Genomic DNA, 21,925 nt, shown 5'->3' with positions numbered 1-21,925 from the left:
AAAACTGTGCAATCTGGTGCATTGTGCATTTCATTTGTGCCCCGTGCGATCTGTGTGTTTTTTGGCTTAAACTTTAGTGAAAAGCAATGATACTTATTTATAGGATACACTATTATTTATATAATATGTCCACTATATCATTCCAATGGAAGTGTAATACTGCCACCCACAACATCATAATTATATATTCTATAACATATCTATTACATATTAAATGATAAATTCAGGTAGGTATCCTATCCACATTATTTTATAACATATATTATTATATAAAAACATTCACTGTAACACCTACATGAAAAAAGCAATGACCTCCTAATTTTCTGAGGCTATACTTACTTAAGTACTTGCACACTGCCTGGGTGATTGGATTGGTGGGGCAAAATGAGATGAATTCGTAGTTCTGGTAGAACTGGCTGAAGGACATGCCGAGGCAATAGTTTGGGAAGATCAGGAACACCTTATCCAGTAAGTGCGACAGGTGCTGCAGGTTCAACTCTGGACAAGAAATTCACAAGAAGGATATCAACAGGAACGACATGGAAAAATGTTTTCTTTACTTTTTCAAATTTTAACCCCTCATGCATTGGCACTGGCTTCTCATCCACATTGACTTTGATGAGGTACGCAGCCAAGCCAGAAGCACTGATGCTGGGAACTCATTGCACTCATGTATTCATCCAAACACAAACCCTTTTAAAACCATTAAAACTACCGCATATTGGCCTGCGTATAAGAATAAAGTGGGGTCATTTATATTTTCACAAGATCAGAACACCAGTGCCTATGGTGTTGCATTATGGGTTTGTTTGTTGCCACTGTTGCTAAGCTAGCATCTTACTTCAAGTCCATTTATAGTGTGTCTTTTAGTGTTAGCTAGGCAGCCTGAGTTAGCCTAGTTTAACCTACATGAGTTTCTGAGTTGCTGCCACAGATGAAATAAATTCCTCCTGATGAGTAAAACGTCTTTACAGCACTAAGGGACCCAGTACTAATTAATCCAGGAATTAGTGGTGAGAACCTCAAATAGAGGGAAATTAAAAAAGGTATGTTGTTGGTTTCATAGAGAGGAGAACAGAAGAACTACAGTAGCAGCACTTCCTTATTTGTCTGAAAAGGTGGGGCATTACTTATAATCAGCATCGTCTTATATTCTGGCCAGTATGGTAATTTGAGACACTCTAAATGTTTGCTAGTGCTGTAAGCCAGTGTCTCCTCTCACCTGGGATGGTCATGATGGTGACAGCCAGAAAGGTGGCGGTGCCAGAGATCATGTTGAAGATTGTGAGGCGTGTATAGGCAGTAGCGGCAGAGGAGAAGAGGAAGCTGAGCAGATACATAAGAGGCACAACAGCCCAGCCATACAGCAGCAGTAACAACAACACATCTACCAGGTGGTTGTCTTCTACGAAGGCCTTTACTCCGAATGCCTGAAATACCACCTAAGAGCATAAAACAAGTTAAGACAATGCATACATGAATCAGCACCGCTCTGTTTACACTAACTTGTCTGTCTCAGTACTTCTATCCCAACCAATAATATCACATGTCAGGGTGGAGGAGGTAACGTCGTATGATAAACTTGAACAGTTTAAATACACTGCCCAAGAACCCAGCGAGAAATATTATAAAGGTCTGGCTACCATTTCTGCCCCATTTTGAGATTGAATTCCCTCCATTAATACAATGTACAATTAACATATTTAAATATTTAATATCAGATTTCATACTGACCAGCATGAGGAGACAGGGCAGCAGGAAGTTGACAAGGTCCCACAGCAGGGCAGAAAACCAGAAGTTCGACAGGTAGACGCCGCTGACCTGCTGCACGTGCTTGGACTTGATAGAGGACTCTGTTACAAGCAGCAGGGCAAAGGTGCTCGACAGGGAGGCCATACCATACATCAGGTTGATGGCGATGGCAAAACCTGTCTTTCCCCTACGGATGAAAAAGAATTAGACGGTTAAGAGAGAAAAAAAGAGGAGGCGGCGAATAGAGGAAACAGAGGAAACTGAAGAGAAATAGTGCAAAGGAAAGGTGAAAAACAACAAGAGAGAGCGAGAGAGAGGTGTGAAATAACTGAGACATAAAATACACAACAGTGCCCTTGTCGGATCACAATTACTTATCTCCATCACCTTGATCGCCGCCTGTTTAAATCTATAATGTCAAACTAGAACCCAGCTATTTTACAAGATTCATGAGTAATTTTACAAATTAAGACTAATGCAGACCTCAATAAATCAGATGGCAGTATGATATTAAATCTATATTAAATATATCCCTTTTGGTATAAGTTTGGAGTTTCCCCAGAAATGTTTAATTCATACTTTAACCTCTGATGAATTACATGGAAACGAGATTACTGGGGCAACAGAATTGACGGACTTTAATATATGAAATGTATCCTTTTATGTCATGCAGAATAAATAATAATCCCTTGGAAAACGTCATATTTTTACATGATGGCAACAAGTGCATTGCATGTAACTGCACTTGCTAAAGATAAATAGAGCCACACCTTTTCTCTTTTTACTTGATAATAACCAAATCCTATCCACCCTTCCCCTCCACTCACTCTGTGAGCTGGCTCCGGGCGATCTCAGACAGGTTGCGTGGCATGGGGTAATTGCCCGTCTGGATCGAAGCATTCGGCCCTGCTAGAAGTTTGAACAGGGCATTGTCCACCATCATGAGAGCTGTGGCGGGTGTATGATAGCCCTCGTTGTTGAAGTAGGCTGTTGCTTCAACATAATGGCTGCTTCTGCCACGGAAAGCAGCACCCACCACACAGCGCTCATTAAAGCTGCCGCCTTCTTCCTCTGCCTGGGTCAGGATGTAATCAGTAAAGTCTGATTCAGAGAAAAAGGGTACACGGTCAGTAAATACTCAGCTAAGTAGTCAAGCCAAGTCTGTGTCTCTGTCACTATGCTTACCTGTAATGTTGATGAGTTGGCCTAGCTGGGCAGAGAGCTGCGAGCTGTATGTATTTGCCAGGGCAGAGGACAGGGGCCCTGGCCCAGGCTGCAGAGCCATAGGGACCTTGGTGTGACCATAGCGGCTGAGTGCCAGCCTCAGCTGTGGAGCGTCCTGGTGATTTGGAAAAGTGCGTGCCACAACTAAGGCCACAACTGTGAAGACCAAAGGGACCAGGAACTGAGCCACCATCACCTTCCAGTTTCTCCAGCTATACAGCGCCCTCTTCAGGAACATGGCATAGAACTGTTGCAGGTATAATCTGACCTGATAGGAGAGACAAGGGGAAGTGAAATTTGAGTGTTACGAATGATATGCAGTAAACATGACAAGCATGAGTTTGCTTCCTCTTTATCTCACCCCGGTGTTAAGCTTGATGTTAGAGCAGTCCTCTGAGATGAGTGTGCCGCTATCTGTGAAGTCGGTGACATCGGTCATGCCGCTGAGGCTGCTGGCGTCATCCGTGGTCCAGTCATGGGAGCGTCTCTCATGTTGGTACTGCAGGGCTGGCAGCTGGATTGCCTGGATGTCCAAACTAGAATCCACCAGCTTTCCCACTCTGAACACACAAATCAACCTGTGGTTATCTACCAACTTACTGGAAGTTCAGTTTCTCAGCAACCAACCAACAGTTCCATTTAATAAAATCTTTGCTGAAATTGGAGACTCAAGTAAAGCTTAGAAATTGTCATGATTTGTAAAAAAAGAAAATGCATCTATAAAATGTCCTCTGTCTATTGTTCTTTCCTCAGCAGCTCAGAAAGGCGAAGAAAGGCAGGGCTGCTCGTAAATTAAGTTATTTCTGGTCCTTATATTTAAATTATCAGTGAGACCATCTAATCAAGGCACCTCCACAGGAGGGCCGGTCCAATTATATTAAACACCCTTTGTGCCTTTGTGAGCCTAGTTAGATCTTCCTACAAGTCTTTTCTATCTATCTATCTATCTCTATCCTTTCTATACCTCTTACCATGGATTGTAATAATACATTTATGAACAAAAGAAATTATCAGTATGTGTAAGCCTGCTAAACTGTGGAAACTCAAAATGACAAAACTACATGATATAGTTTTAAATGCTTGGTTATCAGATGTTTTATATCTCTACACAGTATTTCATTTGGTATTAATGAATAATTTAATATCTGTAGCAGTGTAATATCTAACTTATAAGACATTTTACTTGGCTGCAAAATACTGAACACTAGAAGAGAGCTAAATGACTAAATGTTCAAACAGCAGCTTTTCTTGGTGTTGTACTTGATGTTTGGTGTATAGTGTTTAAGGCCAGAATACACTGATAGACTCTTAGTGACTTGTAAATAACAAGGCCTGTGAGACAAACATTCTTGGCAGCAGCAATTACGAGGTCATACACTTGGGCTGGTAGAAGTAGCATGCAGCGCTAGCTGTCCACCGCGGAAGCACTCTTGTGCTCGTTGCCACAGATACACATATCGAGTCCACAGGGAAGCAGGAATAACGGCTCAGTGAACAGTAGGCAGCTGGGACTGAGATGTATGTGCAAAGAAGAGAAGGCGTACATATGAGCCAGAGCACTGGTTTGCATGTTAACAAAACTGAAAATGCTTGCATGATTGCAAAGCTATGTCTGGCTTTTTTAACTTAAGTAGTATAAGGAACCTACTTTCTTCTGTATTAAACTGTTTCTTCTTGACCATCACAATGACTTCTATCAGTGCAGTGGCTTCAATTGCTGCATAACTGAAAATGTGCCGAGCTAAAGGAGAGTTTCTCCTTAAGTCAGATACAGAAAATTTGAAATCGCATTCGCCCATATCATATTCCTCCTACCTGAGAAAAACTTCTTCCATAGTGGTTACTGAAGCTCCATAGCTGGCGATGCCCAGCTCCTCTCTGTTCATCTCCAGCTCAGCAAACAGCAGCTCAAACCTGAGAGAAAAAGTGCATCAGGGAAACAGATTACACACTATCTCACAGTGGGAGAAATGCTATCCCCCAAAACTACAACATAAGCTCTTGATGAGTGTTAAATTGCCAAATTTAACTCCACTGTGTTTTGAAAAAGAGTCATACATTGTTCTGCCTGAAATCTGTGTGTGGAGGATATAGATTTTTCTGAATATAAAAAGAACATATAAAAGGTGATAGGAGAGGTGGCTGTAAAAGATAAAAAACCTGGAAGGAGAGAAAAACTTAAAGGTGATAGATAAGAAATAGATTTTAGTATGTTTACCGCACTGATTTTAAAAAATGTTTTTATGAGTATTACTCTAAAACAGTAAAAAGAAAAACACAATGTACAATGTAATGCTGTCAGTTATTTTATAAATGCATTGATCCATTTTGTGGTTGGTCAGCAGGTGTCCCTTCTAGTCAATGGTCTTTCTCCCCTTACGGCCATTTCACCCTTTTCCACCCCGACTTATGACAAAAGATCTGAATGACTCACTTGCTGGTGCTTTCTTTGGGCAAGATGTAAGAGAGCTCAGCCCCAGCACTGCTCTCCATTGTGGCATTAGGAACATACATGTGGACGAGGCGGGTGATCTCAGACACATTACAAAGAGCATCCTTTACTATCACCATGTGGTAGCCAGCACCTGGGAGCAGAAGAAAAGAAACAGGCTTGTACATATTACATAGCCGTCAAATCCGAGAATGACATCTTGTCAATGTCAATTGTTCACCCAGCTGCAGTTTTTCAACTCCACTCACCATATTTGTTCTTAAGGAAAAGTGGTGACCCGCAGCACTGCAGCTCTCCTCCTGCCATGATGGCGATGCGGTCGCCGAGCAGGTCAGCCTCGTCCATAAAGTGTGTGGTGAGCAGGATGGTTCGACCGCGCTTCTCCCCTTGCAGAAGGTCCCAGGTGGCACGTCGAGCTGATGGGTCCATGCCTGATGTGGGCTCATCTAACATTACCACCTGCAGACAGATGAAGTTAGGGATGAGATAAAACATGGATGGCACAAAAGGAATCACAGTGAATAATGCTAATGAAATTCTTTACCTTGGAGTCTCCAATGAGGGCAATGCCAATTGAGAGTTTTCTCTTCATGCCACCAGAGAGGGTCTTGGAGCGAGCCTGTCGCTTGTCCTCAAGGTTCAGGATACGGATTGTCCGGTCAACCTCATCAGGAATCTTGTCTTTGGAGTAGCCTTTCAGCTGGTTAAGCAGATAAACACGCCACATAAACTCTTGTCCAAACTCCCAGCATGCAATCCCCAATGATATCAAGAGTGGATAACTTTCTTTTCTTAAAGTACAGTAAGCTGGACTCCTAATATCCTAAAGCATTTTTAGAAAGAAAGCTAAGCTTACATATTGCTCTCAGTGATACTAACCTGGACAAATACAGATTAAACTAAATCTCTATTTACTTGTACAGGAAACTTCAGCAACGAATGATAGTTATGGAGATATATGTATATGGTAATAACATGAACATACTTATAATAATAAAAAATAATTTTAAAAACATCTCTATCAACAATGAACAAACAGGAGAATAGAGTCGTGAGTGCATGATAGTGTGGGTACCTGTGCGTAGAAGAGCAGGTGCTCTCTGACAGTGAGGTTATCAAACAGTACGTCATGCTGGGGACAGAGTCCCAGACTGCGTCGGATCAGAGCCATGTCCTGACAGATGTCGTATCCGTTGATATAGGCCCTGCCACTGGTGGGGGGATATAGCCCTGCAAGCACAAGCATTTAGTTGACTTAAGATTTAGGTGGCATCTATGTTTCATTGTGTGCACATTGGCTGTTTAAGCTGGTCACCTGTAAGCATTGACAGTGTTGTGGTCTTCCCAGCACCGTTGTGTCCTAGGAGCACCGTGATCTGTCCCTCGAACATGTTCAACGTAAGATCCCGCACAGCCTGCCGCGTCTTGTTGCTCACTCTGAATTCCTGTTGAGAAGATAAACCCAAAGCGTTTACACGCATTACCCGAGCAAAAAAGGCATAGGGGAATTTAACTTCTGCAGTAGAATCTTTAATGACTGTAATTTTTTGAAAATTTCCACCATCTGCACCCTTTTACAGGAGGTGTAAACGTTGACCCTGTGGGTCATAGCATCCGTTTTGCTGCTCACCTTAGCCAGGTGTTTAATCTTGATCCCGGAGACTAGTCCAGCTGGCTCCTCCTCTATAAACTCCCCTTTCAGAGCCTTTTCTGCATCCTCCTCTTCCTCTTTCTCATTCACCAAAGCCATGCGCGGACTGCTGCACCAGTATGAAGGCTGCAGATAAGGAGATTGAAGGAAAGTGAGGGATAGACAGAGGTAGGAAACTGGCCTTCGTAAAAAGGCAGTATAAAATAGTACCCTGTAATTCCAGTATTCATTTCAAGCATATTTCCACAAGATATTTTACAGAATTAAAAACAAAAAATCATGTACTCCACCTACTGTATATTTCTAACTTTTTTCCCAATGAATAAAGGTAATTACAGGATGCAACAAAGGAAGCAGAGGAACACAATCATTCATAAAACAGAAGAAAGAGAAAGTGGGCTGACATTAACATTGTTCATGTATACTCTACATTAGAGGGAATCGTTTCCTGACCGAACCTCCCTCTGGTGAACTTCCTAAAAACCAGAATCAGATCTCCACTTTCTACATTGTAGAAACAGCATCTTACACACACAATGGACATAAAGTGCGTCAGCATCTTAGCCACACCCTGCTGGCAGTCTTTTAAATTCCTGATTACTGGGAAATGGGTTAACATGAGTTTATTTTTGTGTGTGTGTGAGGCACGCTATTTCATCATCATCTATAGTTGTTAGAAAGATAAACTTTATTTGTGTTGGCTGGACAGAGTCAGACACTTCCTGTTATTCTGGCCAGTTCAACCCAAAGACTTCCTTTGACCAGTATGTTGTGACCTCACATTTTCAAACCCCTCCACTGTCATTATATCAGAGCAATTTCTTTAATCTCAGGCAATTTTTTCTCTATTGCTATAAGTGCTTAACACCACCTACTTGCAGCATTTGCTCCCATAATAATGTGTCTTTAACTGCAAACCACAATGTAAAAGCCACGTCAGAGGCAAGGTTCACCTTTCAAAAAACACTATTTGCACTGTTCATAGATGGGAAGCTGGTGAGCTGTCATTTCCTTTTTATTGCACTAGTAGCATTAGGTATCATATCCCTGATTCAGGTAAATAAGTAGAAGGTATTAATGTGTTTGCCCCTTAAAACAAAGCCACTTTCTGTATCTGTATCCTTATCTCTTAACAATTCTTTGATTGCTATTGCCGCATACCTTATATAAACAGTGTTTTCTCCTCCAAACTAAGAAGACTTGCACATATATTTGCTCAGAAAAACACTCAGTGAACGAAGTTTTCAGACCAAACTCCCAGAATTATATTTGAGAAAATGTGAGTGTATTTCTATATTTATGCAAAATATCAAATATCACAAGTTCAACATATAAATTTAAACAGTATTAAATAAATACATATGGTCTGAAATGTGACAAGCATCATTGGGAAATGGGTTACTGGGAAATGTGATGACAATAACCAACCTGATGATTAGGCGATATTCTGTTTGCACACCCTTTTTTGTTTTTGGTTTAGTTCTTTTAAGTTTGAATTACTAACTGACAGTGCTGTGGAGACTAAAGACACTGTGAGGAGGGACAAAATGATCAGATAACTGCAATTATCTTAAACATTTGTAGCGCTTTTGAATGCATTATCTTTTTCATTTTTCATTCCACTAACGAATCTGTGTTTGGTTACATCCCCAGTGAGTGTGTGTGTGTGTGTGTGTGTGTGCATGCAAGTAGTGTTGAAGCTTACCAGTGCAAAAAAGTAAGACGGTAGAGGCACTCCGTACTCCCCAGGAAACACTGCCTCCATGTACCAGGCCACCAACCAGTAGAGCACAGAGTCAAACAGCAGCAAGCCCAACACCTGGGCCATGGAGAAGTCATCATCCACCGTTACAGAGTCAAACAAGTTTGACCACTGGATTCCTGTACCTATAAAAGAAACAGAAATTGACCCTGACTTCCTAAAATACCCAGAGAGTCCAAAATCGGTGGATTGTAGTTGACTAAATTCACTTTCACCATAACCTTCAGTCTTACCTTTGCCTTCAAACATTCCTATGAGTTGAGATCCCATGGCCATGGCCACGTTGGAGATGAGGCAGGCTGACACCTTTTGGGCATGGGTTAGTAAGTCGTAGCGAGGCCACAGGAACAAATAAGGCAAGTAGCTCAGGAAATAGATAAACCCACCCGCGGCTGCCGCCACATTGGCTGGAGTTAGACAGAAAAGAATGAGAGGTTGAGGGGATGCTGAACAATATCAAAACTCATGCAGCCTTAAATAATATGAGGGTTGACAAAGAAAATACAGTGAATTGAGTGTAATCACAGCTCTTGTCACTTGTGTTTGTTGCCACAGTTACAGAAGAAGAGCATTGCTCAAACATACAGTTTTGCCTTTGTAGACCTACACAAGGGCTAACAGGTAAACTGCTATGTGAAGAGAACTACTTTTTCTGTGAACCCCATTGGCGTGATTCACAGAGCAAGTCTGTGTGTACTGTTCAGATGAAGCATTGGGGAGAACAAATGAGAGCTGGGGGAGAAATGGGGAAGAAAGTTGAATACCGTGGATGAGGCGAATGAAAGATTTTCAGGGCTGTTTTTGCCTTCATTTCAGAGCAATGTGACAAGACCTCTCAAAAGAGCACTTGTGGCAGACAATGTGACATTTTGAGCCTGTGTGGAACATGCATTGATTAAGTACCATTATCTATTCCTAAAAAGCACACCAGTGGGAGGGGAGAAGTATCCAGACAGCTGCTCACACAAAGACAGCCAGGAGAGAAAAAGAGCACGTCTTTGTTGATGAAAATGGCAGAGGACAGCACTGAAGGATCCTCTCTATTGGTTTGGTTCGATTTTCTGTAAAAGCCTCTCATTACTGCCTCTTCCCTCTTCAGTATACAAATCATCCCAATAAAGAAACCCTTGAACCTAGCTGGGGTTCAGAGTCATTACAGTTTATAATGAACTTTTGTGTTTATGCGTGGTGTCACGGGGAAAACAACATGATGATGTGGTTTCCTCAGCTCACAATTTCAGTAAATTCAGCAGCAATTGACACAATTTTTAATGACTTTAGTCAGTCTGTGAAATATTACAGAATTATTCTTAGACCGAAGACAGGCCAGGCTGAGGAATGACAGGGAAAGTGGGAAGAAGAAAGAGAAGAACAAGATTTGACACCTAAGGTTCCTTGCCTCATTATGTCAAAGCAAAACAGGAAAAACTGTCTGGGCAGGTGACAGAACACATTACATTACTTAGAGTTAGATATACGACATGATTCGTGGAAACAGAGATTCAACACAAAACAGAGGATTTTAAGTCTCTTTTCTCCTCAACTAACCCCCTGTGGACAAAAGGCTTAATAATAATCATTACCAACAGCCAAAGAACAACATGAACTACAGCGTGGCTGGCAAATTAGTCAATGTTTATGTGCATCTGCTTTGCAAAAGGCTGTATAAAACCGAGTCCAACGAGCACTTGTAACCTGAGCTGCTTTGTTGGGGAAAGTTAAAAGAAGATGGATGCTGGTCTGAATGAAAAGCTCTGAATGAGAGATGGTGCAAAGAGGGAAAGAGAGGAGGATCATGACAAAGGAGAGATGGGGTTTAAATAGCTTTCTTTATTGTCTATGTTCAGGACGGACAGAGCGCTGTAACTTCATGTGGCTGAAAACGGAGGAGCTCTGACCTACTTAATACAAGAAACCTACAGCAACAGCCAAAATAGAATTAAAGTATCAGTAATTACATGACTTAAATATTAACACTCTCATAGTTTATCAATACAACTAGTCACCAGTGGTATTTATCTGTTTTTGTCTAGTCAACATGACAGCATAGCTCTTCTCTGTGCAGATTTTTGTGTCGTTAAAAAGTGTGTTTTATAGCTCATGTGCCTTTTATTGCTGCTTTTATGTTTTGGACCAGCTAAGAGGAGGGAGCAAAGCAAACAACAGACACTCTGACCTTCATTTGAGAGAACAAACAATGCTGCAAAACTGTCTGGCTCCATTTTGCTGAAATTTAGAGTGTTGAGTAAAGGGCATCTCACCACGCACACTGGATAGTACAGAAAAGAGTGGACAGAGACAGAAACACACACCTCGTGAGAAGAAGGTACTGATCATGAAGCTGAAGTTGATGGTGGCCACGGTGAACACAAGCAGGAAGAAAAAGACCAGTGTGGGGTCACTGTAGGATAGCACTGCTCCGTTTGGGCTCACCTAAAAACAATAGTTATAAAACAGACAGTTTCATCGCTCTATTATGACATGCTGAGGCACATTTATATCCCCTAAACCAAAAATGAAAAATAATCGAATCCATCTATCTATCTATCTATCCATCTATATAATATATATTTTTATATATATATATATATATATATATATAAAATATAATATAATATAATATAATATAATCAAAAATATGATCTAATTATTATGAACTGTTAATTATAATTACATATTATAATTATAATTGAAATCATTTGTTTCATTTGCTATTTGATCATTTGCTTTACAGCCAGTCTCTGTTTTTCCTCTTGGTTTTAGTTGTTTCGAAACCATTTTAAAAGTACTGCCTCTCATGGCTTATGACACTGTATGAAGTATTGCTTTGAGAGCTATGGCTTAGCTACATATTTGTACGCTAAATAAATACATACTGATAGTTTCCACTAAAACACTACTGTAGACAATGATATTGTATTACCTTCTACTTATCTAAGAAACTGCTTAAATATGTGGTGAAGGCATTACGTGCTGGAATGTGGCTTATGTAACAATGATTTGTAAAACAAACTCACCTGGATACAGAGGAGCAGAGTGACAAAAAAGATTGAAATGGAGAGGAAGAGGAAGAACATGAGAAACCAGGCGCTCCAGTGGAGCCAGTTGCTGAGACCCATCATCCTCATGTACTCCTGAAATAGACAAGAAAAGGTAGAGATTAAGGACCAGGTAGTCCTTTTTTATTACAGCCCATATAGAGACACAAACGCACCTTGAGCTTCCTTTCCTTCTCCTGCACCACGGCTCGAACTATGTTGAGGGAGGTGTAGGTAAAGCTGAGCACCAGCAGTAGGGGCAGTTGGTTCTGAATGGCCAGGATGAAGACGTCGTATATAAAGGCAGGATAAGGAAAGCGTGACAAGACCACTCTGATCTGTCGCAGCAGAGAGGCAGCCGCAGTTCTGTTGTAGGAGCGCATGATGGCTCGGTCAACCGCATGCTGTACAGCCAGGAATCCCTCTCGGAAATAACCTTAAAAGAGAAAAGAGATATAGAAGATATATAACACTGAAGAAATATGTTAATACTGCCATTATATCAGCATTAATCCCGGTCCAGAAACTGACTCATGGCACAACCCTATTTACAAAATGACTTGTTCCATGAAGGAAAGTCCTTGTAACTTTCAAAGTTAACGTTAAAATGGGCAAGAGGCCTTGAGGAACAAAAGTGGAGCTGCAGTCGTGAGTTATTATGCATGTGGAGGTTGGAAATCAATATTCATGCGACTGTAAAAGCTTGTCAGTTCTATTATGCTGTGAGGATGACTTCATCTTTTGTCCCATTATAGTTACACTCAACTTGGAACTTTTGGTCTGGGCTTTTTTGGGGGACAGCAGTGTTATCTATTCCCAAATTCATCATCTAAGGTTAGTTTCAGAATTGGGTTGGCATTACACTGTGGTTCACATTTAGTGCTGCTCTTATTCTCCTCGGCCGAGCCTCAATAAATTCTGCTATGTAAGTTGCCAAGGTTTCCTGAACTCTTCTTCGAGTACGAGTGATTAATCTTTTTCAGAGATTTCCATCACAATCACCTCATTTAAATTTGTCAAATCAAACAATTAGAGGTGACAAATGTGAAGATAAAGTTAAGAGTATCTGATGCCTCCTGAACAATGCCTGACACATCACAAATGATGTGAGGGCACAATGCATCCTCATAGTGTTAAAACTAGACAACGATGATCATGCCAAAGATGTGTAGGGCCGGGGTTGCTATGGAAACACAGCCTGGAGAGAGAGGGCTCTCACCCCAGAGATTGTGGAAAATAAGTGCTTTTCATCAATTATATTCTCTGTCTAACTGGAATAAGACTTCTAAGAAATGTAAAGTATTTTAAGAATAGAGATGATGGCTCTCACCAGGCGTGCCCCCCTCCTTGTCATACTGCTCCCTCGGCCCTGGCAGTTGGAAGAGGGGATAGAGGCTGAGCGTGTGCCAGTCCAGGTCACTGTTTGGGTTCAGCTCTGACTTCTCCTTGATCGGGGCGTTGCGTGGGGTGAAGGTGAAACGCAGATGGTAGCTCACCTGTACGTGAGGGTGCAAAAAGAGAACAGACTTAGTGGACCTGAGCCAAGCCGAGTGGAGTGGTGTGGTGTGAATTTTACACAAATCAGATCTCTTTATCAACTTGGCTTCAAGCAGTGCAGCTGCATCCCACTTAGTCAGTTTGTTGTGGAGGGAATAAATCAACTAAGTAATAAATAAGCCTACACTGGGCAGTGAATGAAAGAGTTATACGTTTCGTTTTAGGATAATGATGAAATATGATAATGAAATATTTGGGACCTACTGTTGACAGATATACAGTATACACCAGAAAGCGTATTCCTGTTATTCTTTGTTCATTTCAACAAAAAACATAATTATTTCAATTTGTTTATTATCACTATTGTCACAAAATAATTAAAACAAACAATTGAATAGGATAGTATACATCATTTGTCTGTATGTTGTTTGTGTACAAATACAAATGTACTTATTTTTGTAGATAATTTCTAAGATTTTTAGAACTGTTTTCATTCATTTTGTACTACTACAAAAGTCGCAGACTTTGACACAAAATCAATGCCACGTCAATCATTCCAACAAAGACTCAGGCTTCTCTTTCTTTGGCTGAACTGTTTTGACTATGACTATGTGAGTAACAAAGAGAGAAAACATAAAGCAAATGAAAGAAATAAAGAGTTGCTTGTGTCTTATGCTTTGTTTCATCAACTTTTGTGTATTTACGTCTATGGTTTTATCCCTCTGGCAGCAAGGACAGCTTTCTACAAGCACAATAAAGCTGAATTGAATTAATTTGAGAGGCAGAGGGAGACAGGCAAATAGAATACAAGTGAATAGAAATGTGTTTATAAATATGGGAAGATGGTGCACTCAAAGATGGGGGAGTACATCTCTCTCTCCCCCAGCGAGTTTCAAGCTGTCTGAAGCCTTCTAGCCTATTAAGTATGTCAGACTTTTCCATCATATGCAGTGGGATCACACTGTAGGAACCTGTGAATTCATCTGTCCTCTGTCAGGCTTTTCCTGCTACATGGAAAGATCTACTTCACATTAAATCAAACATCCTTCTAATCTATAATCATATCATAACAAACAGTTGCTATGCCCTACTTTGTTTTGTAATAAAACTGATTAAAACATGAGCCCTAAGACTTCCTTCTAGTTGGCCAAAAAAAAGTAAAGTAAATTAAAATAAACAAACAGCGTTTCAGGGAGCAGAACAAAGCGATTACAGACTGTAATAGGAAAATATTAATTCACCCTTACACTGAGATCAGGAAAACAAAAACAGTATGCTACAGTGTCATTATGCTTTTGTTCAAATACAGACAAGCTGAGTTTACCACTCTGCAATGCAGTTGCACCCGCTCCGAAGGTGCAAGAACCAACCATCAACCTGCTACAGTGTGTGACAGTGTGTGTGCCTTTTACCTTTGCGGGCAGAGGTTCATCATCATGGGTGAAGGGGTGCTCAAACACCACAGCAGCCAGCAGCTTTCCTGACAGAGGGTCATTTCTCACATAGTCTTCAAAGTGCTCCTCTGTCTCAAAGCCACGCACTAGGGAAGAAACATACGCACACACACAGATACAGAGAACATTACATTAGTTGTGGGGTGGTATTCATCTCACGTACGTCTGTTTTCACGCCCTTCTCATGGCGCGACCTTGGCGCTCGCTACTCTCACTGACAGCCAGAAAGTTAGCATACTGAATTCTGTGGCCAATATTGTCAATTCCACAGGTAAAATATTAAAAAAAAAATAAGTACACTTGAATACACCAACATACATGCGTTCTGTGATGCAGGCACTAGATCACACAAAAAAGGGGAAGAGATACACATAAAAGCTGAAACACACAAAAGAAGTAATAACATCAGACAGCTTGAAAACACCCCAAGCAGTCCAAATGAAAACAGAAAGCCAGACAATAATAGATTTGTTGTTGTAGATTCTCTTTTCATATTTGATTAAATGTATCTCTTTTCCAGAACTGGATTTCTCAATGGCAATTTTTATTCTACTAATAATACCTGAAGGTATTCTGGGCCAGGCAAAGAATGTCAGCGTTACATATTGGTCTTAGGGTTAAATCTGGGTCAGTCTCATAAAATAAACACTTAGAGGGAGACACACAGAGGACGCAGAGGGAAATAGGTCAAGGGTAACCAGCTGACAAACACACACTGGTTCAAACACACTCGACATATTGCTCTTCATTTCAGCTGCTTTTCTTTAATACTTTAATTGTATGGGTTGCTTCTGCAGGTGCCAGGTGGGCACATGAAAAGATTGTGGAGTAGTGAAACGAATTTAAATAAGCCCAGAAAAAAATACAAACGATTTTCTCAAAGATATAAATCCACAAATATCCAAAAGTTTAAGAAAAAATAACCTATAAATAAGCTATCTACACTGACAGCCCACACCTGCTCATGGGTACTTGTTAGGAAACAAGCAGAAAGTCAAAATAGTTCGCTATAAGAAATGGATATATGGTTTGAACAGTTCAATAAAAAGATTAAATTCCTTTACAGTGTTTTTTAACAGTTTCTCAAATGTGACGTCATACAAATTCAGTAATTTTCCAACTTGCCCATTGAGCGCTAGTGACCTGTGATGACAATCTACGGTTATCATTATTATATTTTTATATTATAATTTTTTTAAAAGATTAATTGAAAATGATGGTGATGAATGCTAGTTACAGCCATGTGCTTGAATGGTAATAACAAAAGCCAATATCCTTTGTCACTGATGATCTACACAAAAGAAGTCAAAACAACTCTTTAACTACAACAAAACTTTGAGATTACACAATATAGGAAATCTCTTTTCACAATTAACTATTTCACAATTCGCTATGTTAAGCATTAAACGCCAATGTGTTGCCAATTTTTAGCCGCCCCAGTTTAACAATCCTTGTGTTGTTAAAATATATAAAACTATGACATTTGTTTATCACACTGCTTTTTAACTGCTGTCAACTTAATCTGTTGAACAGAACCCTTATTTTAGCCTAAACACTTAGGTCACATTTTGGTGGTTTTCTGTGTGCATGCCTTAATCATTCCCATACACCTTATCCCTCTGAACGCTGAGACCAGCTAAATTATTCATTAATGGCTGAGCTGGGATCTCACACGGCTGTATACAGGACAACCTGCAGTTACACAGATCTGACAACCTTACACTGCTGCTATTTGTCCATCTCGCTGACTGCCTGTCGACGTGAAAACAAATATGTAAACAGACTGTTTGCGCACCCGTCAGTCAGATTTGTCTGTGTGTTCATCTGAATAGTTGGTCACGCAGACGTATGTGCGTGAGGGTATGAATTAAAAAGAGTTAGTGTGTAGTGTAGTGGAGGCCAATATGCTACAGTGTGTGAGCCTCCTTTCTTACCCTATTTAAACTCCCAGCTGATACAGGAGACTAGGGTGCGGCCTGTTTACTCTCCAGAGGGGTGTTTCTAGAGGAACCAGTATTCCAAGCCCGGTCCTAATTAACAAGTGGTGTCAAGGCTGTGGTATTTGTTTGACTTGTTATTGTGGTGATACAGACAATTCAAATTGGGGATGTAAACATAAGGCTTTACTGCAGCATAATCCAGATTTTTAAAGCAACAATTTAATATTTTACCTCAAATGTTAGCAAAATAAGATGTGACAAGTCCTATCAGTAATATCCATCAATTTCTTTTTTTACAATAAACTCAATCAAAATAAGATAAACTAGGTGGTATAAATGTATTACTCTTTTACTACTTCCTTGTACTACTTCCTTGTATGTTTCTGAAAACTGAGGCTGTGGTTCATAAATACACAAACAACATACAGACATATGTAGTGCAAAATATGCAAATTTAAGTTAGCAGATGATTTCAGTTGAATGGGACAACAGTGGCACATGTTCCACTTAAGAGAATGGCCATACTAAAGAAAGAGTTTGCCATTTTGGGAAATATGCTTATTTGCTTTCATGCCAGGCCAAGCTAGGTCTTTCCCCCGTTTTCAGTGTTTATGCTGCGCTAACAGGCTGCATTTGGAGTTGCTTTTTAAACATTGTTGTACTGAACCTGCCGCCCATTTCCTGCCCAACTATTACCTACCTGAGGAGAGGAACAGGCTGCCTCGCACATCCTCTGCCACCTGTCGCACCACACTGGAGTTACTGGGCACATAGGCTAGCTGTAAGCTTTTAAGATAACGATTGGGTAGCATGTCGACAGCGTAGCTCTCATAGACCGTGGCATTTGGGTAGTCCTTAAAAGGCACCTTCTGACGTAGCACGATGAGGATGCCGGAGAAGAGAAGAGGCAGGAGTATCTCCACCAGAGTCACCAGGATTTGACGTTTCTGCAGGGGAGGAAAAGAGACAATCTGTCATCTGTTTGATAGGGATGTATAAGGCCAGATAAAAAAAAAAAAAGGAGGAATTTAGGGTTTTAGGGAATATAAGAAAAAAGTTTTTAAAGATGGGGTGAATTATTAATGAATATAAAGCACAGACAGGAAATGTATTGAGATTGATTAACTTTGAAATGTTTGACAGGATATTCATGACTGAAACTAATTCAATGAAAATGAAATGCCACCATATTTCACAGGTGTGCAATGTACAACGGACACAAAACTGACAGCAATGCAGAGCTGAAAAAAAATCTCCAATATGCCTGATTTTATGAAATAAAAATATTTTTAGTCAAGGTGGGGTCTGGGCATCAATGTATTCTTTTCAAATTATTGAGAACAGAAACGAAACGATTTCACGGACAGTTCAAACAAATCCTAATCTATGTGACGGCCTCCTCCTGCTGAGCGACTGGAGCACAAAGTGACTTGGACAGTTTCAGGAAATTACACTCAATCTCAGAGGGACTCCAATATCAGACTCTAGAGGAATAAATATAACGACCAGAAAATAAGAGTAGACACATTTCCTGTTGGTACACGCTTATAGTGTGTTTTAATGCATTAAGGAATTTGGTCTTATGACCACATTTGAACAATACTGTTTTGTAACGCTGCGTATTGAACCTTAACACTGGTTATTAAGCAAACTGTGTCCATACTGGTAAGTATAAAAACTGTCAACCTGGACCTGAATGTTTGGTTGGTGTAGTAACATTGTTTACTGTAATCATGGCATCACTCCAATTGGGCTGTTGAACTCAAAGTCTCAAATTTTGTCATGACACCCCTGGTAGTGAGTGTGTGTGCGTGTGTGTCAGTATCTAGGAGTCAGGGCAGCCATGGCAGCTCAGTGCCAGTGCGATAAGGGCCATGTGGACTCTGACATACAGGGAGTAGCGCACTGGCAACTCAATAGAGCACAAAAAAACAATGGGGTAATCTGACCTACCAGACCTCCCCCAGGAATTAAACCTTTTCCGTTACTAGGGCACGGCTGGTTTTATTGAGGAAATAAAAAAAAGGTTGGCTCAATAGATTTCATAATTTCGTATGAACTCCTTTAAATGTGCAAAACAGATATTGTCTTTGATTCCCAATGTAGTTCACACCATCTTTCATTTGGCTCTTGTTAGGCTACATGCCACTGTAGAACAAAGAACTAGCCCAATAATAGAATTCATAACAAACAATATGCAAAGAACTGAAATCTTATCAGCTCTCAAAATCTGATGTAGCTGAGCAGGAAACACAGGGACAAAAAAACAGCATGACACAAAAATGCAAGGTCTTTGCCAATATCGGAGTTTACAACAGGCTTTTACAGCCCAGAAATAAATCCACACTTTGCTTGAGAAGATAAAATGTCGTAATGCATTACATTTGGCAATACAGTTTTAGTGATTAACATGCACTCTGCGTTGCTTGTCCACTTTGGCTGCAGAAAATAAACACAAAGATGCTCAGTATTCTTTCCTGCCTGGTCCTAATGGAGTCTCTGTAGTCTTTAGAAAACCACAACTGGAGCAGCAGTCAGTTGCAGTAAACAACCTCACACCACACGTGCTATACAGCAGAAAGCCAATTCCATTTCTGAATAGCTGCAGCGTTGTGCAACCATCAACTGATATAAATGTTCAAAACTATGCAAGCTGCCATTCAGAGCAATACACTGTTTATTGTAAAAATTCCTTTCCTATCTTCTGTAAACTGAAGACAGACTCTGAATGTAAGGATATGATTTTCCATGAACTACACAATAGCACAGGCCTCGAGTGAACTGCTAGCATAAGACGCCTTGTCTGTCTTGGAGAATGAGTTGTGATATGGTGTGTGTGCGTGTACCCTGCCTAACATGTTTAACAGTTGAAAAAGTAAGAGGAAGATAGATATATGAAGGTGATTCCCTACTATAACAGAGAAATCTACTGATGTGAGTGCATTGTGTATCTGTAGTATATGTAGAATACATAAATAACTTTTTAAATGTTACATATTTATTTCCTCCTATTTTACACTATACATATATATTATGTTTCTTATGTTTTACATTGCGACAAATTAAAAAAGAAATATAACCACAAAAAAAGTGTAGATATCTGTATGGATTCATGAATCTATGGTTACACAAAATAAAATCTGATTGCAATCATTCTTGTCTCAGGAGCTATGTCCCAACAATTAAAACAAATAAGGCCACAAAATAACAAACAGTGATTCCCCCTAAAGATAGCTATATAAGGCTAGGAAAAGCATTTGACATCTACCAAGATGTTGACCTAGCCAGAACCTGTGACACAACAAAAGTACAGCCTCGCTGTATATCACTGGGCCAACCAGTTTCCAAGTAGCTGGGTAAGATCATAAGTTGTAGAAAACAAATTGTTAGTCAGTTTACTGTATTTATTATGCACTATATGCCTATAACTTAACAAATACTGTCATACAGGCCTCTGTTCTGTAAATACAGTTACTTCTGACAATTCACAGTTGCAAACACTGTCAGCACCTAATAAGGACACATACAGACTGAGGGTAGGGTCACCTCCGTCCAACTCACCTGCTGAAGATAGTTTTTCCAGACCAGTAGTCCAAACTGTCGCACAATAGCCATTTTGAACAGTACGCAGTCCAGTCAGCCTTCTACGGTGGCTGGAAACAGAGAAAAAAAGAGTTCGTTTTATTTTCAGGTTAGAGCTAAATGTACAATTTTCTCTCTTTACTCTAGATTAGTTGTAGAGTAGGTTTTTGGAAACTCCACCAGCAGTGATGGCTGTAAAGGTTTCTGATCTCAGTTTCTATTACAGAATAAATTTAGAAAACAAAAAAAGAGAAGTGAAATTGAGCAATCAGTGGTATCAAAAATAGCATGTTTTAGTCAGACGTTCTACAACTACTGTACACAAATAGAGAAATGATGATGGAAATCATAAGATAGAGATAGGGAAACAAGTCTAACTGGTCCTTTAAAACAAAAGGGGTGATATCAGCCTGGAAATGTGTTCAGTTAGGAAAAAAGACAACCACAGGCAAATGAGCTAAAGAAACAGGTTGTTGGCATCCGGAACCAGTTAGACAAGCCAATGGAGATGTGTTTTTTATTTGAAACAGGGAAATAAAATGGTGACAGATATGCCTGATAAAACAGCTAATAAACTGCCATGCTGACAGAACAGCACATACACTTTTGCCAATATTAAATTAGCAGATATAGGGATAAAAATAGAGCTGCAGCAGCCAGGTTTGCCTCATTTGGATTTAATTTCACAGCAAAGCACACGGGTTCATAAATGTAATAAAACTGGTACAGGGAATTTCACACTGGTGCCGTTCATTTCTGAGTAGCTACAACCCCTTTATGATACATTAGGTCTAATTTAATTTACTGTATTCGCCGTGAAATTGCATTCAGAAGACCATGTGCTACATATTAGGAGCATTTCTCTCTGAGTATGTTGTGGCGAACAATAAACACAATCCATGACAGACGTGAGATTCCTTGTTAACTAAAAAACTGCCGAGCTCTTCTCTGATTGGTCCGAAGCAGCCTTCTGGGCCTCCTGATTGGACAATCGGCCTGCTCGTCAATCCCAAAGGATTCTGATGAATGCTAATGATGGAGCTGAGGGACAAGCTAGGTATTTCCTTAATACAATGTGCTGACTCACCGGCATTACTTCATTTGACACACTATTAATCATTCAAAATCTCCACTGAAGGGACAAAGTAGTGTTTCATGACATAAATATGTCAAAATTACCTCGAATACAAGCAGGTTTCGGCATATGAACTTCGCGAGCTTGTGGTCCCTCTTCCTGGTGGAGGTGAAAACAATTCCTCCTTTCTTTTTTTTGTTTTTTGTCTTTAAACCGATAACAATACCATCACTGCGGGGCTTCTTCCTTCACCGGCACCATCGAGCCTCGGCGGGCATTAGTAGAGCTAAGGAGGTCCGCAACCCTGTCCAGGTTTATCAACCCTCCAGTCCACTAGCAAAGCGATGACATTGCACCAGCGGCTGAATAAATCGGAGAATTCATCGTGCAAAATGAACCGTCAACAAAACGGATCACGTGATCTCAGTGGAGCAGTGTCATGTGATCTCAACAGCTGGGCCTATTGGAAGAAGTGCCTGAAAAATAAAGCATTTTTTT

General features: G+C 40.3%; 1 protein-coding gene across 2 annotated transcripts in view; it reads right to left on the bottom strand.

Moving 5' to 3' along the window:
- abca3b (ATP-binding cassette, sub-family A (ABC1), member 3b) overlaps positions 1–21,834 on the bottom strand; it is a 27,947-nt gene extending 6,113 nt beyond the window's left edge. Inside the window, exons 1-23 of one of the 2 annotated variants that reach the window (XM_035655409.1) lie at positions 21,532–21,834; positions 20,332–20,423; positions 17,471–17,717; positions 14,789–14,916; positions 13,210–13,375; positions 12,056–12,315; positions 11,859–11,975; positions 11,154–11,274; positions 9,075–9,248; positions 8,785–8,966; positions 7,059–7,205; positions 6,744–6,873; positions 6,504–6,658; positions 5,973–6,128; positions 5,677–5,887; positions 5,411–5,561; positions 4,792–4,890; positions 3,338–3,536; positions 2,938–3,244; positions 2,580–2,853; positions 1,735–1,939; positions 1,223–1,442; positions 340–498 (exon numbers count right to left, since the gene is read on the bottom strand). In XM_035655409.1, coding sequence (XP_035511302.1) covers positions 340–498; positions 1,223–1,442; positions 1,735–1,939; positions 2,580–2,853; positions 2,938–3,244; positions 3,338–3,536; positions 4,792–4,890; positions 5,411–5,561; positions 5,677–5,887; positions 5,973–6,128; positions 6,504–6,658; positions 6,744–6,873; positions 7,059–7,205; positions 8,785–8,966; positions 9,075–9,248; positions 11,154–11,274; positions 11,859–11,975; positions 12,056–12,315; positions 13,210–13,375; positions 14,789–14,916; positions 17,471–17,717; positions 20,332–20,385 — 3,862 coding nt within the window. In that variant the 5' untranslated portion in view covers positions 20,386–20,423; positions 21,532–21,834. Of the gene's footprint in view, positions 1–339; positions 499–1,222; positions 1,443–1,734; positions 1,940–2,579; positions 2,854–2,937; positions 3,245–3,337; positions 3,537–4,791; positions 4,891–5,410; positions 5,562–5,676; positions 5,888–5,972; positions 6,129–6,503; positions 6,659–6,743; positions 6,874–7,058; positions 7,206–8,784; positions 8,967–9,074; positions 9,249–11,153; positions 11,275–11,858; positions 11,976–12,055; positions 12,316–13,209; positions 13,376–14,788; positions 14,917–17,470; positions 17,718–20,331; positions 20,424–21,531 lie in introns of those variants that run through there. The other variant, XM_035655410.1, reaches the window with a different exon arrangement.
- Between the last annotated feature and the right edge of the window lie 91 nt (positions 21,835–21,925).

The sequence above is a fragment of the Morone saxatilis genome, unplaced genomic scaffold, assembly GCF_004916995.1.
Source record: "Morone saxatilis isolate NCDOM2014 unplaced genomic scaffold, NCSU_SB_2.0 Contig14, whole genome shotgun sequence".
In the NCBI taxonomy this organism is placed as follows: Eukaryota; Metazoa; Chordata; class Actinopteri; family Moronidae; genus Morone; species Morone saxatilis.
Note: the sequence above shows the minus strand (reverse complement) of the source record. Positions and strands in the feature narration are given on the sequence as shown.